The sequence below is a fragment of the Gambusia affinis genome, linkage group LG13 (assembly GCF_019740435.1).
Source record: "Gambusia affinis linkage group LG13, SWU_Gaff_1.0, whole genome shotgun sequence".
Lineage (NCBI taxonomy): Eukaryota > Metazoa > Chordata > Actinopteri > Cyprinodontiformes > Poeciliidae > Gambusia > Gambusia affinis.
The window spans coordinates 18,947,668-18,967,132 of record NC_057880.1 but is presented as its reverse complement, the minus strand read 5'-3'; the positions used below and the strand labels follow the sequence as shown (position 1 = coordinate 18,967,132).

Sequence of the window (19,465 nt, the reverse complement as noted above, 5' to 3'; positions counted from 1 at the left end):
CGTTCAATAGTTATAGATCTGGTGCCTAATACCCCTTGAACACCCAGTGCAGCACAGTTTGAGAACAGTTTTGTCTACCGCACTTTTCCTTTTGCTTAACTTTACATTAGTGTGCTTGGTTGACAGCCAGCTTCCTTAGCAGCAACCTTTTGGGGCTTACCCTCTTTGTGGGTGGTTTTGGTGTCAGGTCAACAGTCTGCCTATGATATGTGGAACATAACATGGCAATTGCATAACATTTCTGTCTTAAATATATATTTTTTTATTAGTTTTTAGGAATTAAAGTATATTTTTATGTGAAGCTATAACATTTTGGATTCAATCCTTGAAATAATTTTACGTATTGGTGACGTTCTAATTTATACTATACAAAATATGGTTACAAACTCCACCAGGGGGCAGTATCTGTGTATCCTGCTCCCACTAAGTTTAACCATATTGGTCCTTTAAACACAGCTGTGTGCATGCTTGTGTTAAATCCATTGACCACTGAGAATCTCAGAATGGGACACCGTGGTGTGTTAGGTAAACTTTAAGGAAATGCCAAGGATCTCATGGGAATGATGTGCAAACTGCACACACTGCATGTTCTCATTCATGAACAACTGCTACCCAGGATAGGCTAAAACGTTTTTGTCTACTGTATGAAACATTATTAACTAGTCTAATTTAAATTATAGCAGCATATAGTAATATTTTATTGTTTTTACCATAATTGAAACCTAATGTTTTAGGTTATACTGACTTGTCTAATCAGGGCTGACATTTACATTACAGGACTATGGCGGCAAAAGGTTATGTGTGAGACTTTCAAAGTTGTGACTCCCTCACAAGCAGAATATATGTCCCTGATGGATTTGTCAATAATGATGACCCAAGTCCTGCAGTCACAATGACCTCCAAGGTTTGGTCTATTCAATGATTGGATAACACCGGAGACTCTAGCCAATGAGCTGATGACAAATTGTCTGTGCAAACAGATTAGTTTGCCAGCTGTGGTCAGAGCAAACAGTATTTAAAAGTGCAACATTAAAGAGATATTACAACGCCGGATCCAAAGAGCAAGGTCTGCTTTTGTAACATCAGGATTAATGAGCTGCAAATATTAAATGAGCAGCCTGTTTTTACTCCATGAAACAAAGGCATTTATTTTTAGCTATTGCTTCACATCACTGCAGCTTCAGTCCTGGAAGTTTCTATATTTGGTCTTTTCATGTTTATTTTATGTTGCTACTTTGTTGTGATGAATTATGACAAAAGCAGCAAAATCTAAAAAGACAAAGACTTTCTCAGTCTCAGTCTGTTATTTCATGTTGTTGAATGAAAAGCAGCTCAAGCTTGTTACTTCTCTGGTCTGCTTCATGGTTAAGTGATCTCTACCATCATCATGCTCTTGATAGGGGCAGTAAAGTGCTCTCCACTGTTCTACATGAGGCACAAGCTGAAGTATTGAAGCAGGACTTGCAGAAACTATGCATAAAACCTCCTCAAATAGAAATTGTGTCCCCTGAAGGGCCTTTATTAAAGAAATGGTGCACCTGCAGGGCTCGCTGATCTAACTGATTCATGTGTGCTTCCTTACTGAAACAGAACCAGATGTTTCATCCAGATACAGATTTACTGACTTTTTAGTTTCTTGTTTCTGTCAAGTCAGAGTAAAGGATATGCCTTCCTCTGTGACAAAGTGTTTATCACCATTTACTTTTTTTTCCATTGTCTTACATTACAAACACAAACTTCAATGTATTTTATTAAGCACACAAAGCCATATATAATTCTGAAGTGGTAGGGTAAAATTCATGGCTTCCACACATCATAAATGGAAATCCAGAAAAGTGTGGAGTGTACAGGAATTAAGGCAATTACAAATTGTTGCAATTACAGCTTCCTTATTGCAAATAAGGAAGCACCTCAAACTCAGTTACATTAGGTTGAAAGCATAGGTAAAGAAAAATTCATAAGCCCTGCCAATAATTCTCAACAGGCTTTTGGTCTACTTTGACTATGCCATCCTAACACATGGATATGGTTTGCATTGTCCTGTTGGAAAGTAAACTCTAAAAATCTTATTTGTCACCATTGAAAGAAAACCTCCTCTAACCATAATGTTGCCATAACTGCATTTTACAGTGGGGATGTTTGATACCAGAAGTAGCATTTTAGATGACAAAAAAAAGCTTTGGTTTTGTCTCAAGTGACCTGATCACAGAGCTTTATTGAAGTTTATGTAACTAATCAGTAGTAATGATTCCAAAAGATGATTCATTTACCTGCTTCAGTGTGTGAAGTATATATTTTAATAAACTAATTTGCACAAACTGAAAAGAGTTTATTCTGGGTATATTTGTCTGATATACCCAGACAAATATTGTGTTTTACTGAGCTGAAATATGTACCTGTGACAAAGAAAGAAAGACAAGAAATCTGTTTTTCACAGTATTGTAAAATGTACTGACAGATATGTTCAGCATGCAAACTCTTTTACAGCGGAGCCTTGCTGCTATGGAACGTGCAGAATGTGATTTGGCATTTTCTCTCCAACATAGCCAAGGATTTTGCTGAACAAGGCATTATCTGGGTGGAAGCATATCTCTTTCTGAAGGCTGCATCTTCATCATAGATGCCCTAATTTATTGGCTAAAACAAATTGTATACTATTTTTCTTCAATTTGGAATCATTTCCACATTGATTTTTAATTGTGTAATTCCTTAAGTTAAAGGACCACTTCTCACTCCGCACAGAAACTTACCTTTTCCATCTTAAAACTGTTGCACTGGATGTGGAGGCCTTTTTATATGTAGACAGAGTAACGGTGTATGACGTAGAAGTATGCTCAACTCAAACTTTAAATCCTCTAACAAAAGCAGTTATTATAAATCATGCTTTCACTGAATAGTTGTGTGAATGTGTCTGAAAAACTCAATATGAACTGAAATATTCATAATGCCTGGAGACTATCATAGGAGAAAATCTGCCAAAAATATTCACCCTAATGAAACGCGAGCCACAGTTCCACCACAAGGATGATAAATACTGATAACATCAAAAGGCCTCTCATAACTGCTTTATTTCATACTACTTTTGCAATTTAATTTTGTTTCTTCTAAAATACACACACACACTGTGTGTGCGCGCGCGCGCGTCGTAACAGGTTGTTTTAACAATAATATAGATGTGAAGCTTGTCAAAATGTGTTTATTCTTTGAATTTATTTTGTTTAGTCAGGAAGTTGTTTCTCCAGACAGACTTTGTACGGAGTTCTATTTCTATTTCTAAAAAGGCTGCTACACTTAACTTAAAGTATTTGAAAGTCTAACAGTATTAATCGCTGTGTTGATGTGATTGTGGAAGGTGTCCATTCAAAAACAAACTGCTTTTGTTTGACTTGACAGTGAAGGACTACAACTCCCAGCAGGAACCTTTTCCTGTCTGAGCTCCTTCTCAGCCAATCAGAGCCCTTCTGGATTTATGGTAGCTGGAAGGGGCACGGGGCCAGCGCGTCTAGTCAGCTCGAAGTGCCACGACTTCACAGCAGACCACGGATCCAGCGGAGTGAGGGGGGGAGCGCCGTTAGAGGAAAAAAGAATAAGATTCAAGTTAGCTGGATTAGAGAGGTAGCTTTCCACAGAAGTCACATCATCTCCAACCCAGAGCCTGTTTTTTGTCCTCAACCAGTACCTTTTTGAGGCAAGCAGCTGTATTTTTATCAGGAGCAGCAGCGCAGTAAGTATGGGATTCTTGGAAAATTTTATTCATTGAGTCAGGCTTAGCTAGCTTGGACAGCTATCTTCGAGTTGAACTGTTAAATAACTACTTGGACTGAGAGTCTGCAGGTAAAACTTAAGAGGAATTATTTAGACTTTTGGTTCTTTATTTTCAGGTTTTATTGCGGGCTTTGTAACGTTTTCTTGCGTAGACCAACAGTTGGTATGCTGGACATTAGCGAAATCCATTGATTAACACTGATAGCGCTACAGCTAGCTGTTAAGTAACGTTTTAAAGCTTTATGTCTTGTGATAATTTGCACCATGTCATTGTTATGTTGGATTTTGTGCATATAATATTTCTTAACTGCCTCTACCCCCCTTTTCTTCAGACCCCTTTAAATGTGTTTAATGAACTAGTCAAAAACTTCGTGGAAAACTTCTTTTATTGTGTAACAAAAACTGACGAGTTATGCTCAGATATTGCTAACAGTACGCCTGAAAGAGAAATAATAGCGGATAAATGCTTATTTGTATTCCCACATAGGGAATCCGGTGCACACGAATACAAGGCTGGGAGGTTGGAGTTGGAAAGTACACGTAGCCTGTAACACATCAGTAGGTTGAGTATCCTGTTGAGGCTGAAATCATCCTTGGTTGGGTTTTCTTGAAGTCCTCCTCTTCTGCTCAGTCTGAGTGGAGATGCACTGACGTGTGACACCGCAGATCAGGAAGCAGCACATTCTCCTTTCAGCTTCTCTTTCCCTGCAACAATGAACAGGGACTCTGGACTCTGACTGTACTAAAATTGCTAAAAAACTACCTATATATATATATATATATTATTTCCTGGATTTCAATATATAGATAGACACAAATAAAGCCAAGACTGGTGCTGGGATAAAGTAAGGAAGGTGCTTTAGTGTATCTAAGGCAGATTTTCCTGCCTTGCAGGCTCAGCATTCTGGTTTGTGACTGGGGTTGTAGATTGAAAGCCTTCCAGGCCTTTTTTTTTTTTGTTAACAGGACAGGAAATAAATGCAATCCACCAGCTTTTGAGGAAAACATCTTGCTTTGTGTGGATACTCATTAATAATTATTAATGCATCAAATTATAGAGTGTTTGCTACTAAAAATACTTTTTACATTACTTTAATTATTGAATCATGCTCGATCTTATTAGATAGTTTTGTTGGTTTTATTAAACATTTAACAAAATTTCATAAAACAATCTACATTTTTGACATTAGTTTAAAAAATAAGTGTGATAACATTTACATTCATGCCAACAAAAATGCACTTCTAATTAATCTTTGTTATATATTTTGGAGGAAAAAAATTTTTTTATTTAAATTTTTTTTTTTAGAGAAAGTGCAAAGATTATTATAAACATGCATGTACATGTATATAAAAAGTGTAAATAATGTTTAAAAAATATTACAAATAAACAGCAAAGCAAAATATATCTCTCCACCACCACCCAAGAAAATGTTTTTATTGGCTAAAAAGCTGTTGGGTAATACAGACTCCTGCTTAGTTTGTTTTTCTGTTTTCTCTTGCAATGCTTATTGATGCTGTTCTTTTTGTTAAACAACATTAAGAGTAGGAGGATCCTTCAGTTATTTAAGCAGATGCTTTACCCTAGTAGAAGTGTGTATTTTTTAGGTCTGATCTGAGCTGCACAGTCTGGTCACACTGCAGCCTCAAACGTATTAGGGATATTAGCGACACCTTGAGGTTGTTAAATGTAAAGACCTTGTTAGAGCATTTCTTTTTATGTTTACTGCTGTTTTCTTATTTTTAGCTTGACATACAATACCATACTACCCTAATTACTGGCTTATGTCATTGCTGTAAACAGTATGTTTGATTATTACTTATGTTCATAGGTTTCTATTTCTCCTTTTAGGTTTACTGAAAGCAAAATATGGATATCTACGACCCCCAGACTCTTGGGATTATGGTATTTGGTGGTTTCATGGTAATCTCTGCCGTAGGGATTGCCCTTGTTTCCACCTTCTCCATGAAGGAAACCTCTTATGAGGAGGCCCTCGCTAAACAACGCAAGGAGTTGGGTAAAATACAGACAGTTCGCTCGGAGAAAAAGAAAAAGGATAAAGTAGCAGAGAAGAAGAGCCGTGGGAAGAAAAAGGAGGAAAAGCCAAATGGAAAAATCCCGGAACAGGAGAAAGTTGAAGAAGCTGCTGACTCTGAAGTTGAAGCAGCCATTGAGCCTGCTGCTGCTTCTCCAGCTGTATCTGCTGTTCCTGCCCCTGAGCCTGCTCCAGTCCTCGAAGTTAAACCATCTTCTGCCCCAATGGCTGCGGAGACACAACCCCGAACTGCTGCTGAGCCGTTGCCTGTGCCCTCGCCTAAGGACAAAAAGAAGAAGAAGGTGGCAAAGGTTGAGCCAGCCTCAACTCAGCAAGCCCCGATGGTGCCTGCTGCAGTGCCAGTAAAGTCCTCAGCAGTGTCTCCTACAACCCAGCCTCCCCCAGCTGTGCAGAGCAAAGCAGCCGCCTCGTCCTCTGCACCACCTTCAACCAAGTCTGCTTCTGGATCTTCAAAATCCTCTCCTGCATCCACTTCGGCTACTCCGTCAACCAAACCAGCCTCTGCTCCTGTCCCTGCATTGGCTAAATCCACCAATGCCCAGGCTAAAGCTTCGACCCCCACATCAAACAAGTCTGCCCCGGCACCAAGCAAGTCCGCTACAGCCCCAGTCAAGTCGGCAGCAGCTCCATCCAAGGCCGCCCCAGTGCTGGAGGTGGTCACCAAAGATGTCCCAGTAATGGCTGTGCCTCCAGTGGGCTCTCAGCAGGCTCCTCCTCCAGCTAAAGCACAAGAACCCAAAAAGAAAGCTTCCAAGAAGAAGTCTGAGCTTGGTAAGCAACTGTAATCAGGACAAATTTACTTCATTCTGCTTTAGAAGACATGTTGTATATTTATGTTTGGTTGTATTTTAAACATTTTAGAGTTCACAGTCTGTGAAAAATGTATCATTTGATTAAAGATTTCTCCAAATCTGGATAATCATGGAAAGAAAATAGAAATTATGGAAATGTTTATTTCTTTTCACATTGTCTAAAGAAATTTATCCATCGTCATTCGTTCTTTCTGTTTTGTCAGTCCATTTGTCCTTTTGTCCATCGCATTCATCTGTCTAATTCTTCTACCTATCTATGTCTGTTAGATTATCCACCTTTCTTCTTTCAGCAGTTACAGTTTCTACATTCAAATAATTATCTGCCATAAAATCACAGAAAACCTTTGCTTTATTTTTTTAATTTTCTGGAAGGAATGGGAACTCTGGAAATTTGAGTCTGAAAAAGTTTGGAATCAGAAATAGAAAAACATGTAGGAAGCTTGATTTAGTGGTGTCAGTATGGCTGTATTTCCATTTTTAAATGTGCCACTATATATTTTTACTTAGTTTGGTAATATATATGAAAAAGTAAAAGGAAACTGGTCATTGATCCTTTACCAAAAGCTCAGAGCTGCTGTTGCTTTTAGAGCTTCCATTGCAGAAATTGGTCGTCGTCTCTGAAGTGCAGGAAGCGGTCGTGGAGCCAGGAACTACATTAGCCACAACACTGATGATTATGCGTTTCGTGCTGCTGAATCGAGAGGGAAGGCATGCCTGCATAGTTGGGTTACATAATTGCTCAGTCTAGTGCAAGGCAGAAACAACCTGTCAGTACTGATGAGCTTCCAGCTGTGTACCCACAGTACCAAGGGGCAGTGGTGGGTAACGACTGGCACGCTGCTCTGTGAGACGTAGAGCACAGCAGCTTGTCCAAACACTGTTGGCCCTGTTTGGTTAGCTTACAAAGCTTTTCAGTGCCTCTGACAATGAGCAGAGAGGAGGGGCTGACCTTCTCCTTTCGCTGCAGCTGGTCTCCGCCTGGTGCCACAGCGACCCAGCATTTTACCATCTGAAACTGCCCAGTGCCACAGACTCAAAGTTTCAACCTTGTCCTTTTTCCTCACATGCAGTCATCTACAGGAAAGCCCAAAGCTTTCCAAAAATAATAAATCTGTTTGTTTGCTGCTATCATGTTTATTTCTCTCCAGCAGCTGTAGCGGCGGCGGTGGTCGACTGTGCTGATGCTCCGCTCTACCTGCCCTATAAATCTCTAGTTTCCACCATTAGCAGCATGGTGTTCAGTGAGGGGGAGGCGCACAGGCTCATCGAGATCCTCTCTGAGAAAGTCGGGATCATCCAGGATACCTGGCACACGGTATGAAACTCAGCAGTTGATGATTGGGGATGGGGGGAAGAACCACAACATAAAGAGAGGTATGTACTTTTTTTCCTGTGTATTGTGATTCTCAGGCCACTCAGAAGGGAGATCCGGTCGCCATGCTGAAGAAGCAGCTGGAGGAGAGAGAGAAACAGCTGGCAGCAGAGCAGGAGGATGCTTCTGCAGCCAAGAATCGTCTTCGAGAACTGACCAAGGTTCAAAACTGAAATGCTCATCACGACACATTTTCTGTGCTGGGATTCTTCAAATCAAGTTTTGCTGTTCAGATTTGCTCATAGGCTAGTGTCGAGGTGAACCAAGGTACAAACCAAACTTAAAAAATGTATGTCAATCTCTGCTCTGATTTAAAAATCCTATTAATGAGATATTATAGGCAAACATTAAGACACTTCACTTTTCCCTGGGAATCTAAGAAAATAAATCAAACAATCCCATCTTAAAAAATAAGTCTTGTATTACCCAAGTCTGTGTATGCCCGAGGTTTATTCATCAGAGTCTGCAGCACTGAATCTGATCATTTTTAGTCTTTGTGTGAAGTTGTGAAGTCACAGATGAAATTGCAGAATTACAATACATGAAAAAAGCTATCTTCACCTTCTTGGATAACTATGAAACATGACGTGTTGGAGGGTTTTTCCACTCAGAAATACGGAAAACAAGTCAGATTGCAATTTTTATGTATCCAGTAAATGGATTTTGAATGAGTCAATGGCTCAAACATCCTGAAAGGAAAGAGAAATATAATAAAAATTTAAAATTACCCTGAAACACACAATCTGACCACATGTTAGTTGAATCAACACAGAGTTGTGCAAAAATTAAACAAATAAAATCAAGGCAGCCAAAAGGGTTAAATAAAACAGTTGGCCAATAGTAAACATTTCTGCTTTAATGTGGTGCTGCACTGATGTTTTTACTGACGGTTATCAGTGTCTCATACTGACCCATGCATACTATAAATTTAGTTAGTTTTTTTGTCCTGAAGGTGGCGTTGGAGTAAAGCACACAGGATAACTTGCTGATTAAAACCAGATTTCTTATTGGAACAAATCTTTATAAAGCTCCTGTATTAAAGTCAGAATTTATCCAGAGGGTGGTGGGGGTTTGTTAGTACTCAGCTTTAATGTATACCATAATTTGAATTGAAAATCTAAATGTTGCTTCACTGTTTCACACTGAATCATATTTGTTTTGTAAACTATGTGTTTAATAAAATTACCAAACCAAAGTCTCACGTAAAGATTAAAAAGTGAAATTAATGACTGCTATTTCCACATTTCTTCACCCTGAAGTGACTCTGCAGCTTCAGAAATGTGAAGTGAACGGGTCTGACTGTAGTTTGCGTTCATCAGGAGCTGTCAGCCGAGAAATCCAAGGTGGCCAGCGTGGAGACACGGCTCAGCTCTCAGCTGAGTAAGAGGGAGCAAGAAATGATAGCTCTGCAAGCACGCATGCAGGCCAGTTACCAGGACCATGTAGCCCAGACCCAGAGGCTCAATGCAAAGGTTAGTTCATTTAATATCACTATTCATTTGGTAAGAACTTGATCTTGGCTCCTTATGTGCTGAAATATATTGTAGTATAGGTAAAGATGCTTTTATTTGCCAGTCTTTCTGCAGTGCCACTGATAAAAAAAACTTTGTACTGCAGATCGTGAGCCTGCAGGACCAGCTGGAAAAAGGTCCTAATGCCCAACTTGCTCGTCTGCAGCAGGAAAATTCAATCCTTCGTGATGCTCTAAACCAGGCAACTAGTCAAGCTGAGAGCAAGTGAGTTTCTAGCTACATTTAAGTATAGACCTTATATGTAGTATAACTGGTGTTTTGTGATTGAATTACTTGGTTTCTAAACCTTTCTTCACTTAATCGCACTCATTTTTTTTTCCTTCGTCATTTTCCGTTCAGACAAAATGCAGAGCTGGCCAAGCTGCGTCAGGAATGTGCAAAGCTAACCAAAGAGCTCGGAGAGAAGACGGAAAGTCTCCTTGCTGATGAGCACGTCAGGAAAGGGCTGGAGTCCAAGCTCTCTGCCTCAGAGAAGCAGCTCTCACTGCTGCAGGTTGGCCCGGCCTGTGGGAACAGCACTTTTTTATTGTCATATACAGGAGATGTACTCGGGTTTCCATGTGGAAGCAGATTTATTCTTGTTGTTTTCTATTAAACCCAGTGTCATGTTTCAGTAGCCACTTGGTTATGAAGTGGAGAAAAAAAAGTAAGCCTTTTCCCACCTATTCCCTGACCTTCTTGTGTTCAGGGATTGGGTTACTGCAGGGATTTAGGTATTGGTGTAGCTCTGTAATGACTCCCCTTCAAAAAAAATACTGTAAAGATTCTAAATCTGGTAAGCTTTATTAAATATTTCTGTAAGGACCATTCATATGACTTTATGCTTTACAAGAATGTAAAATCCAAAACACAGAAAACTGTTGGAAAAACTAGGCTTAAATTGCCCAATATCCATTTTCATTTTCCAACACTTGTCTTCTAGTGGGGTCAGGAGGGGTACTGGTGCCTATCTCCAGCTTACCTTCTGGGCGAGAGGCTGGGTTCACCCTGGACAGGTTGCCTGTCTTTTGCAGGGCAACACAGAGACAGACACAATAAACAACCATGCACACACATTTAGGGAGAATTTAGAGAGACCAAATAACCCGACAGTCATGTTTTCGGACTGTGGGAGGAAGCAAGAGAACCCGGAGAGAACCTACGCATGCACAGGGAGAACATGCAAACTCCATGCAGAAAGACCCTGGGCTGGGAATCGAACCCAGGACCTTCTTGCTGCAAGGCAATAGTGCTACCAACTGCACCACTGTGCAGCCCTGGCCCAATATTTTTTTGACCAAATATTAAAAGGATTTTTATCAATCAGATTCAGTGAATATATTTTTTAAATTGGGCATAAATACAAGCAAACAACAAAACCCCTGATAGTACTAAGAAATAGATGGAAATAATTTAAGATGGGATGGCAATAAGAAATAAAGTAGGATTAAATACAAATCAGCATATAAATTAAATTTCAACGTTTTAATGGAAATGGGATACAAAAAGCTGAAAAAGTTAATCAAAGATAAAGTTGGACAATTAAAATTGAGATGAAAATATAAGCTTATTTTAAAGTAAAGAAAATGACATGCAAAGAAAATATCAGGAACAATACTAGATTTAACAAAAAGGCATCTTTTGTTCACTTTTAAACTCACCAACATCGTCACCTGTCCTAGGAAAGACCTGCAAAAGCCTCCTGTATGTTTCATTCTAACTTCTTTATTTTTAAACCCATCCTCATACCTGAGGATTCTGGAGGACTCTTAAGATTAAAACCATCTCAAATAAATATGACTGGTGATAAAGGGATTTGTAGGTATTTAAAAAGAGCTTAAGCCTTTAAGCCTGACAGAAAACATGACTAGGCTCTTTGTGGTTTCCATGCGCAATTTAAAATTTTCACCTGCTCAACAATAAATGAATAACAATAGCTTAAGGAAACAAAGTATCATATCAAAGAAAGGCAGTTGATGTCCTAATTTTTTTGGACACATTGTTTTCTTGTTCTAGAAATCTTAAGTTATTCTCAGCAGGAAGAAGAGAATACGAGTCACAACGAAACCGCTTGCTTTATTTAGCCAGCTTTAATAATTGGGTGTGTCCAGTTTGGAATCCTCCTTACTTGCTAAAAAAAAAAAATTAGCATTGTATCCAACTTTTTTATTTGAAGTGTCTATTCTGACGGTTTCTTTTTTTTAAAAATTACACTTAAACATATTTAAAAATATGTCTGTCTGCACTAATCAATGAAAATTATACCGCTTTAGTCAAAAATTATTCAAAGGGATGCAAATGGCCCCTGTATTGCACTTTGGTCACCCGTCTTTATTGCATGCTTTTACAAAACCAAAAATGTTATTTAGCACTTCTTTCTAAACATTAGAATTTTATGGTTACAGAATCATGATCCCAAGAAAACTGCACATCAGAAAAATGTTCAGAACTCAATTATTTACAGCTTACAAATTTCTCAGGTCCCAAAGATGAAAAGTAAATAAATTCCCCAGGTAGACTTTGAAACTGGTTTTATATTTGTTCACTTCCTGGTTTCAAGTCAAACCCCGTGACTTACTGAAAGGAAGTACATCTCAGTTCATTTGCAACTTGTCTGTACCGTCAGTGGCTCACATGCTGGGGCTCTTCCTCCATTACTGGTTATTTGTAGCGACTTAGTTAGGGCAGCTGACATGCCCTGTTGTTTAATCATTAACCTACTCTCCATCACAGCTGTTTCATATTTACGAGCATCTTACTATGTCGCCAGTAGGTGCTCTAAAAGCGCGGGAGCTGTTTCTCTGAATCGTCTCTAAATTCCTTAACATTCCTCTCTGCAAGACTGTTGTGCAAAAGTGTTAAAATATTAACTCTTCCCTGCCAAACTGATTGTAACACTTAGGGTATGGCTTTGTTGTGTTTATTTATTATTTTACTTTTTCCAAAAATGTAATTAACTCTTTTCAAAGTTCATGTCTTAATCAATGATTCAGTAAGCCTTTGCTGCCCCCTGCTGTCTGATGCATTTTAACCAAAATCCCCCAGGCGAGCCGTGCAGAAAGTGAGCAGGCGTTGCAGAAGCGACTTGAGGAGGTGAGCGAGGAGCTCAGGACGACGCAGAGCAGAAACAGCAGCCTGCAGGCCACTCTGGAGCAGAGCCAGCAGGACAGCGGCGCAGTGTCAGGTCAGAGAAAGGCGTGGCTGGGTCGTATTCATGATCATTTTCATGCTACGGTGTAGAGTAAGTCGCATTTTGTCCGTGCAGAGTACCAAGTGCGCATAGAGAGGTTGGAGGCAGAGGCCAAGGAGCGTTCTGCTCAGGTGGAGACCCTCACTGCCCAGCTCGGGGAGACGCAGGCGGAGAAGAGCCAGCTCACACAGCAGGTGGCCTCCATCAACTCGCTGCTGGAGGCTAGTCAGAGCAAACAGGAGGAGGACGGCAAGCAGGTAGGACATTTTTGTTTGATCTTTCAATTTGACTTTTGCTTGGACAAAACGCTGAGTGATTTTTATCACTATATCAGCAGGTGAAGCCAGCAGAACTGGAACATCTAAAGCTCAGGTAAGTGAGGTTGTCTTTTGTGTTTTGCAAGCATGACATGCAAAAGGGAAGATTTTTATTATTATTATTATTTTTTTTTTTACTAATTTTCTTTTTTTTTGTTTTGTCTATTTTTTTCCAGCCTTCAAGAAAAGGACAGCCAGCTGAGTTCACTTCATGAAGAACTGAAGCAGCTGCAATTAAAGCAGGAAGCAGCAGTGAGTGTTGCAATCAATTGGTACTAAATCCACTGTCCAGTGGAGCCACTGTTATTCCTGGTGCTAACAATGACAATCTGATCCAATAGGAGAACACTATTACTGAACTTGAGCAAAAAAATAAGAGGTAAGGCATTTTCCTTTGTTTGTCCAAAGGGATAGAGATCCCTGCTGGCTAGGATCAAATTAAATGATGCTAATCTGTTTAGTGAGGATGCCGGCCTCATCAGCTCACTTCAGGAAGAACTCAAAAACCTCAAAGAAGAGATGGTGCAAGTTGAAAACGCAAAAGTAAGTTTCTCCGTGTTGAATGTAAATTATTCTATGCCCGACGCGGTGTTGCTGAACAAAAATTTTTGTTTTGTGTTTTTCTAGTCGGACAGTACAGCAAAGCTCGCACAACTGCAGAACAGGTAACATACTGCAACTATGTATAATAGTTGAATGTACATGAATATGGAAAATATCTGTCTCCAGAGTTTATTCATTTTATGTAATGGTCAAAAGTTGCTTTTGTTGGTTTATTTATTACCTGACCACTGTAGGAACATCTGCCATAAATTGATAGAGAACTGTTGTATCTGTGCTTTAATTTGGGTTCAACAGAACTGAGGAACTATGCTGTTGTTTTTTGTCAGTCTGTCTGAGAAGGATTCCCTTGTTGCATCACTGCAAGAGGAGTTGAGGGAAGCAAAAGCTGCCACAGATGCTGTAAGCTTTCATTTAGTTTTTTTTACATGAATGACTTTATGACTTGATTTTTATGAACCAACTGATTAGATTGTACTCTGCTGCAGAATGGTGTTGCTGAACTAGCAGCTCTTCAGAACGAAGCCAAAGAAGCTCTTCAGTCGCTCTTCCCACAAATACCAATGGAGGCAGAGCAGGTAAGTAACAGAGATCACTAACCGATACTGTTACAACGATCCAATTCACAGTGATGATCTTTCTGTTTTCCTTTTCTTTTAGCCCAACTGGTTAAAAGCATTTACACAGAAAGCTCAGGAGGCCCTTAGCCAGCAGAGTAATGAGTCTCATTCAAGCACAGCATCGCCAGTAAGCATTTCCTTTTCTTTCTTTTTTTTTCACAAACAAATATAAAGTTAATGAATATGTTTCCAGAAGTAGCTTTGGATGTTTTTCGTGTTACAGGAGTTGCTGGAGAAACTGAAGGAATCAGAGGAGAACTACAGTTCCCTTCAGGCTGAATGTGACCAGTACAGGACGGTCCTGGCTGAAACTGTAAGTGGATGAAATCAGCATAACATGGAACAGTCATTAGCTTTTTGTATTAAATAAATACTACTTGTGTAATTATGATGCAGGAAGGAATGCTGAAACATCTGCAGAAAAGCGTGGAAGAGGAGGAGCTGGTTTGGAAGTCAAAGATGGCAAACTCAGAAGAACAGCTGAAGGAGGTATGTGGAAGCCTGACCTTTGGTCATGCTCAGTCTGATTCTGTCTGAGACGTCGCTCTTCCCTTTGTGACCCTGACAGGCTTTGCAGAAAGTCAGCAAGCTGGAAGCAGAGAACCAAAGTGTAGAACAGGTTGATTTATCTTTTTATAAATCACATTTTTAGGGAGTTTTTGAGTAAAAATATAAAATGTTCTGTTTTGTGTGTTTGTTCAGTTGAAGGAACAAGTGATGCTCCTGGAAGCTCAGCTTGAAAAGCAATCAGATAACCTAATGACCTCAGAGGAAGTGGAGCAGGTACACAAGCAGAAACCAATTTCTTATATAAATACACAATTAATACAACCTGTCTTTTTATTAAATCTCCATGTATTACTCTTTCAACTTTGAACCTCTTTTAATCAGGAATGAATTTGTGATTATAAATCCTTGGATTTTCCTTTTTCTTTTTTTAAGCTACATAAAGTTGTCATAAACTGACCTTTTTTAAAAGAATCTTAGTGTAAGACAACATTCCCGATATGATTACTTTAAATGAGATCCAGCCCTAAAAAGCTGTGAAAGAAGCCAAACTCACCATTGTGTTGACTCATGATTTACAACATTTGAATGTTAAATGTTTTGTACTCAATTTTTTTTCCAATTTCAAACCATGGAAGTTTGAAATTGAATTTTTAAAATATCTTTTGGATTGAAATGTTCACTTTTTTCCTCGTGACCAGAGCACATTTCCTCTGCCATACTTTTTTTTTTTCTTTTTTCTTTTTTTTTTAGATGAAGTGAGCAGACCTCTATCTGATGATCAAAACTTACATTATTGTTTTATACCCTGATGCTGGTTGTTCACTAATGTTCAAGGCAAATTTTTGCCCGGGATTTTATTTAGGAATATGAGTGAAGAAGCTGAACCTAAATCAATTCCATCTGTTTCATATCTTTTATTTGTCCACTCTATTCTCAGCTGAAACTGCAGCTGTCAGATTGCCAAAACCAGTTGGACTTGGCCCGGAAGGATGTCCGGGCACACAAGGAGGAGCTCCAACAGGTGAGTTTTTATTATAATGCTCCTTTCTTTTTTCTTTTTATTTATTTTTTTGGACCTTCAAAGACAAACATGTACAAATCCAAATACCTGAGCAACTGCATTGAGAGAGGAGGCGTGAGGAATTAGTTGAAATCCCTCCTTTATGCTCACAACCTGCTCTGTAAGGTGTCGGTGACATCAAGGGATTCACCCACAGCGATTACATAACAAGTGACTGGCGACGGCTTCCTGTTTCAGGTCAGAGTACAGCTGGGCGAGATCACGAAGCGGACTCAGGGAGAGCAGAACGGCCCGGCTGAGGCCAAACCCAGTCAGGTCAGGGTGCGAGGATCACAGGGCACCCTCCACTTCCTGTCAGAAAGTACCAGACAGCGACTGGAACAGCAGTCCAGAACTCGTTCCATAGGAGCTGGGTCTAATCTGAAATAAAGAACCTTTTTATTTGCCATCAGGTTTTATGGCTTACGTCCTAAACAATAAAACCAGCGTGTGTAAATGCAAACAGATGAGTTTAGATTCAGGGCTTGCTTTATTTCCAGTCTGTCCAGTACTCCTCTGACAGCGGCTCTGTATGCTAACAATTGTTTGCGTCGGCTAAGTACACTTAACCCTCACTGCTGCTCTTCCTCTATGTTAGCATGCTCCCCTCCATCCTGTTTTAACAAATTTTCTTCTCCATTAATAGAGTAGAACACAAGTTCTCTACTTGAACATTTCAGCTAAAACATATCGACAAGAAACTAACTTGGACCAGCTTCAGTGTGCTGATTTGATACGTGCGTATCTGGAAAAGTGTGTATTTACAACGTGTTGATGGTGTGTGTGCTGCCAGGTTCAGAATGAGTTGAGTCAGACGACAGAGAAGCTGCGCGGAGAAGAGACTCAGAGGCAGCAGCTCTTGGAGGAATTCGAGCAGGTAGCAGAGAAGTTACCAGTGCACTCGCTGGTCGTGTGTTCTTGTGAAGCTGTAGTGAGTCACACTGCGATTCCTCTTTGACTTTCAGGCCCAGAAGACGGTGGGGGAACTCCAGGCCCAACTGGATCTTTTAAAAGTTTCTGCAGACGCGCCACAATCTGACATAGAAGACGTAGCTCAGCTCAAGGTGTGTTAGGATACCCAGATGTAATGTTTTGCTCAGTACAGCACCTTTTCATTCTGCTGTGATAAACACTTTCCTTTATTTATTATTCAGAAGAAGCCACAAAAATCTGTCAGCCCCAAATATACAAGTGAGAGAATATTGATCTAAAGTTGTGCTGTGTTTACGATCTCAATCAATGTTTCCATTAGCTCTGTCCAGCATCGTTGTCCCGGTTAAAGTAAATCTTGAGTGTTTAGAGGGTAACTGAGTTTCTTCTATTTTTCAAAGACGTTCCACCTCTCATACAAGAGAAGACGAAAAGTTCTTTATGTTTTGTTTTTTTTTAAAGATATGTTTAGCGTACGGTATACATACTGTACACATTTGTCAGTTACAGTATATAACTCTGCCCCCCTCAGAACATAAACAATTTCAACAGAATTGGTAAACACACAGCAGGTCACACAGTAACCAACAACCTTAAAGAAAAAACTAATTACAGACAAAAAAACAAAAAAACAAACAAAACTGCACCATGGTTACCAAATATTAACGATGGTAACATGGTTACCCAACTTGCATCCTGTTGGATGTAAGTTAGTTTTTCCACTGGGAAATTCTCAAAAGTTCTGTGAGACCAGTTTGTTTGAAGCACATAGGATTATCATAACCTGGACAAGAATCCACCACAACCTGCTGAAGAAAAGAATCCCCACAGCAAGGTTCCTGCCCATACTAAATTTCACCTACAAGTGTGGATTATCCACATAGCTTTGCTTATAGTCCTAAAAGTCAAATTTGTTCTCCTCTCAACATGTTTGATGACCTTCTTCTTACATGTTTGCTGTTCTCCATATTTGACTTAAGAAACTGCAGACAGGACTTTTTGTGGCACATTGAACAGCAGCCATCTTCTTTTTGCTTTTCAGTAAAGACCAGATTTGTGTAGCGCTGTGCAAGACTAAGTTGTTTTGTCAGTGGAATCTTTCTCTATTTGAGCTGCGAACCTCTGCAGCTCCTCCAGACAAACCATGTTCCTCTTGGCTGCTTTACAGATTAATGCCCTCCTGTTCTGTCAGGTTAGGTAGAAATCTAAGTGCAAATCTACCCCACATTTTTCAGATTATAGATGTTCAAAAACAACCAGTTTATGTTGTTTCCTATGAAGTTCCTTATAGCTTGTGCAAAAATATGGAAACACTTTAACTGGTGTAAAAAAAATTACGTACTTGACTGTGAGAGCAGTACAATTATGTGGTTGTCTGAGTTAAACACCAACATCTAAGCATGTGAAACAAGACCCTCTCTACAATTGGTGACAGTTTGACATGGCTAATTTTGACAACCTTATCTGTCGAAGCTTCAGCCATTTAGTTTCTTTTCCTCAAATCTTTGAAACGGATTTTCAAAATCTTCATAGATTTTTGCACCATTCATAGTTGTTGGCTATAATTATTTGAACAGGAGCGCCTTGAGAAGGAGAAGAAGCTGTCCAAAGACCTTGGCCAAGCAGCCACTAAGCTCCAGCAGCTTCTTAAAGCTACTCAGGAGCAGCTGACCAAAGAGAGAGAGACTGTGAGAACACTACAGGAACACCTGGAGGTCAAGGTGCGTCTCATACTGCTATAACACACAGATTGGCTTTTAATCTTTCTCTATTTTGTCACTTTTTTATATTTCTTTTTCTTTTTTTTTCTTTAGGGGGAATTTGTGGAACTGAAGGAAGGAACATCCGTCTGAGTCGAAGCTCACCAGGAACGCTACAATAAAACCGCCAAATATGCCTTATAATTACCTAGTTATGCATTCCAAATTTATTCTTTCTTGTACTGTAGTTGTTTGCATTTCATTGCAACTTTTAGGGATCAAATATTTTTGTGTAATGAATATTTCAAAGTAAGATTAGAGGAGAGTATCCTGCTGCAGTCTTTACTGAAGCCCACATTCCATCTACGATTCTGACTATGTCAGAAGTTATTTATCCCTTTGCTTTATAGTCCAAACATTTCCCCCCATAGTTCAGTGTTAAAAAGGGAACGTGAATGCACGTCAGACGTGCTTCAATCTGTGCAATTACTTTGTATGTCTTTTCTATGTGGTTGAATGATGGGAACACTTTATGGTTCATTGTAGAGCCCGCTTTCCTCTGCAGCTGGCTGACAAACACATCAGATTTGTATGAATGAATAAACTACAGTTGAGCACTACCGATTGCATGTCTGTGAAGAGGCATGAAAGAGTGGAGAGAGAGAGAGGAAGCGCTGAGTTTTCATACCGGAAGTGAAAAAGTTGTACCAAGAAGTACATCTGTAACAAATAGAAAAATTCAACAGCCTAAGAACGGTGAGACGGTTTTAGGCAAAAATAATGAAAGAATTACACAAAAATGTCAAAACTCACAAAAATGTAAAGCTGGAACCCTAAATAATCCAAAAAAAAACAAAAGTTGGTTATGAACATAGCCTTAACTTGAGATGATAAAAAAATATGTTACAGATTCTGTAAAACTGTTTGCAAATTGTAAAAATAACTGAAGACAAGAAAATTCCTACTTTTCTCACAATATTTTTTTTTATTTCCTGATAATTCTAAGTTTCTATTCGGATGTCAAATCAGAAGACAAAATCTCAGTAATTAAGTTCAGACTTTG

General features: G+C 39.4%; 1 protein-coding gene across 5 annotated transcripts; it reads left to right on the top strand.

The window, feature by feature from the left end:
• Positions 1-3,489: 3,489 nt before the first annotated feature.
• rrbp1a (ribosome binding protein 1a) lies at positions 3,490-19,022 on the top strand. 5 transcript variants are annotated; one of them, XM_044137250.1, is made up of 27 exons: positions 3,490-3,724; positions 5,615-6,590; positions 7,783-7,946; positions 8,042-8,164; positions 9,323-9,475; positions 9,621-9,739; positions 9,875-10,028; positions 12,560-12,698; positions 12,780-12,961; positions 13,039-13,076; positions 13,198-13,273; positions 13,363-13,400; positions 13,483-13,564; positions 13,649-13,686; positions 13,912-13,984; positions 14,071-14,160; positions 14,243-14,329; positions 14,426-14,515; positions 14,599-14,691; positions 14,771-14,821; positions 14,905-14,985; positions 15,650-15,733; positions 15,971-16,048; positions 16,566-16,649; positions 16,738-16,836; positions 18,280-18,423; positions 18,517-19,022. In XM_044137250.1, exons 2-27 carry the CDS (start codon positions 5,633-5,635, stop codon positions 18,553-18,555), a joined length of 3,357 nt encoding a protein of 1,118 aa, XP_043993185.1. In that variant the 5' UTR covers positions 3,490-3,724; positions 5,615-5,632; the 3' UTR covers positions 18,556-19,022. The 5 variants fall into 5 exon arrangements, with proteins under 5 accessions (XP_043993185.1, XP_043993186.1, XP_043993184.1 ...); XM_044137251.1 differs by having other exon boundaries at positions 7,780-7,946; positions 13,042-13,076; XM_044137249.1 differs by having other exon boundaries at positions 7,780-7,946.
• The last annotated feature ends 443 nt before the right edge of the window (positions 19,023-19,465 follow it).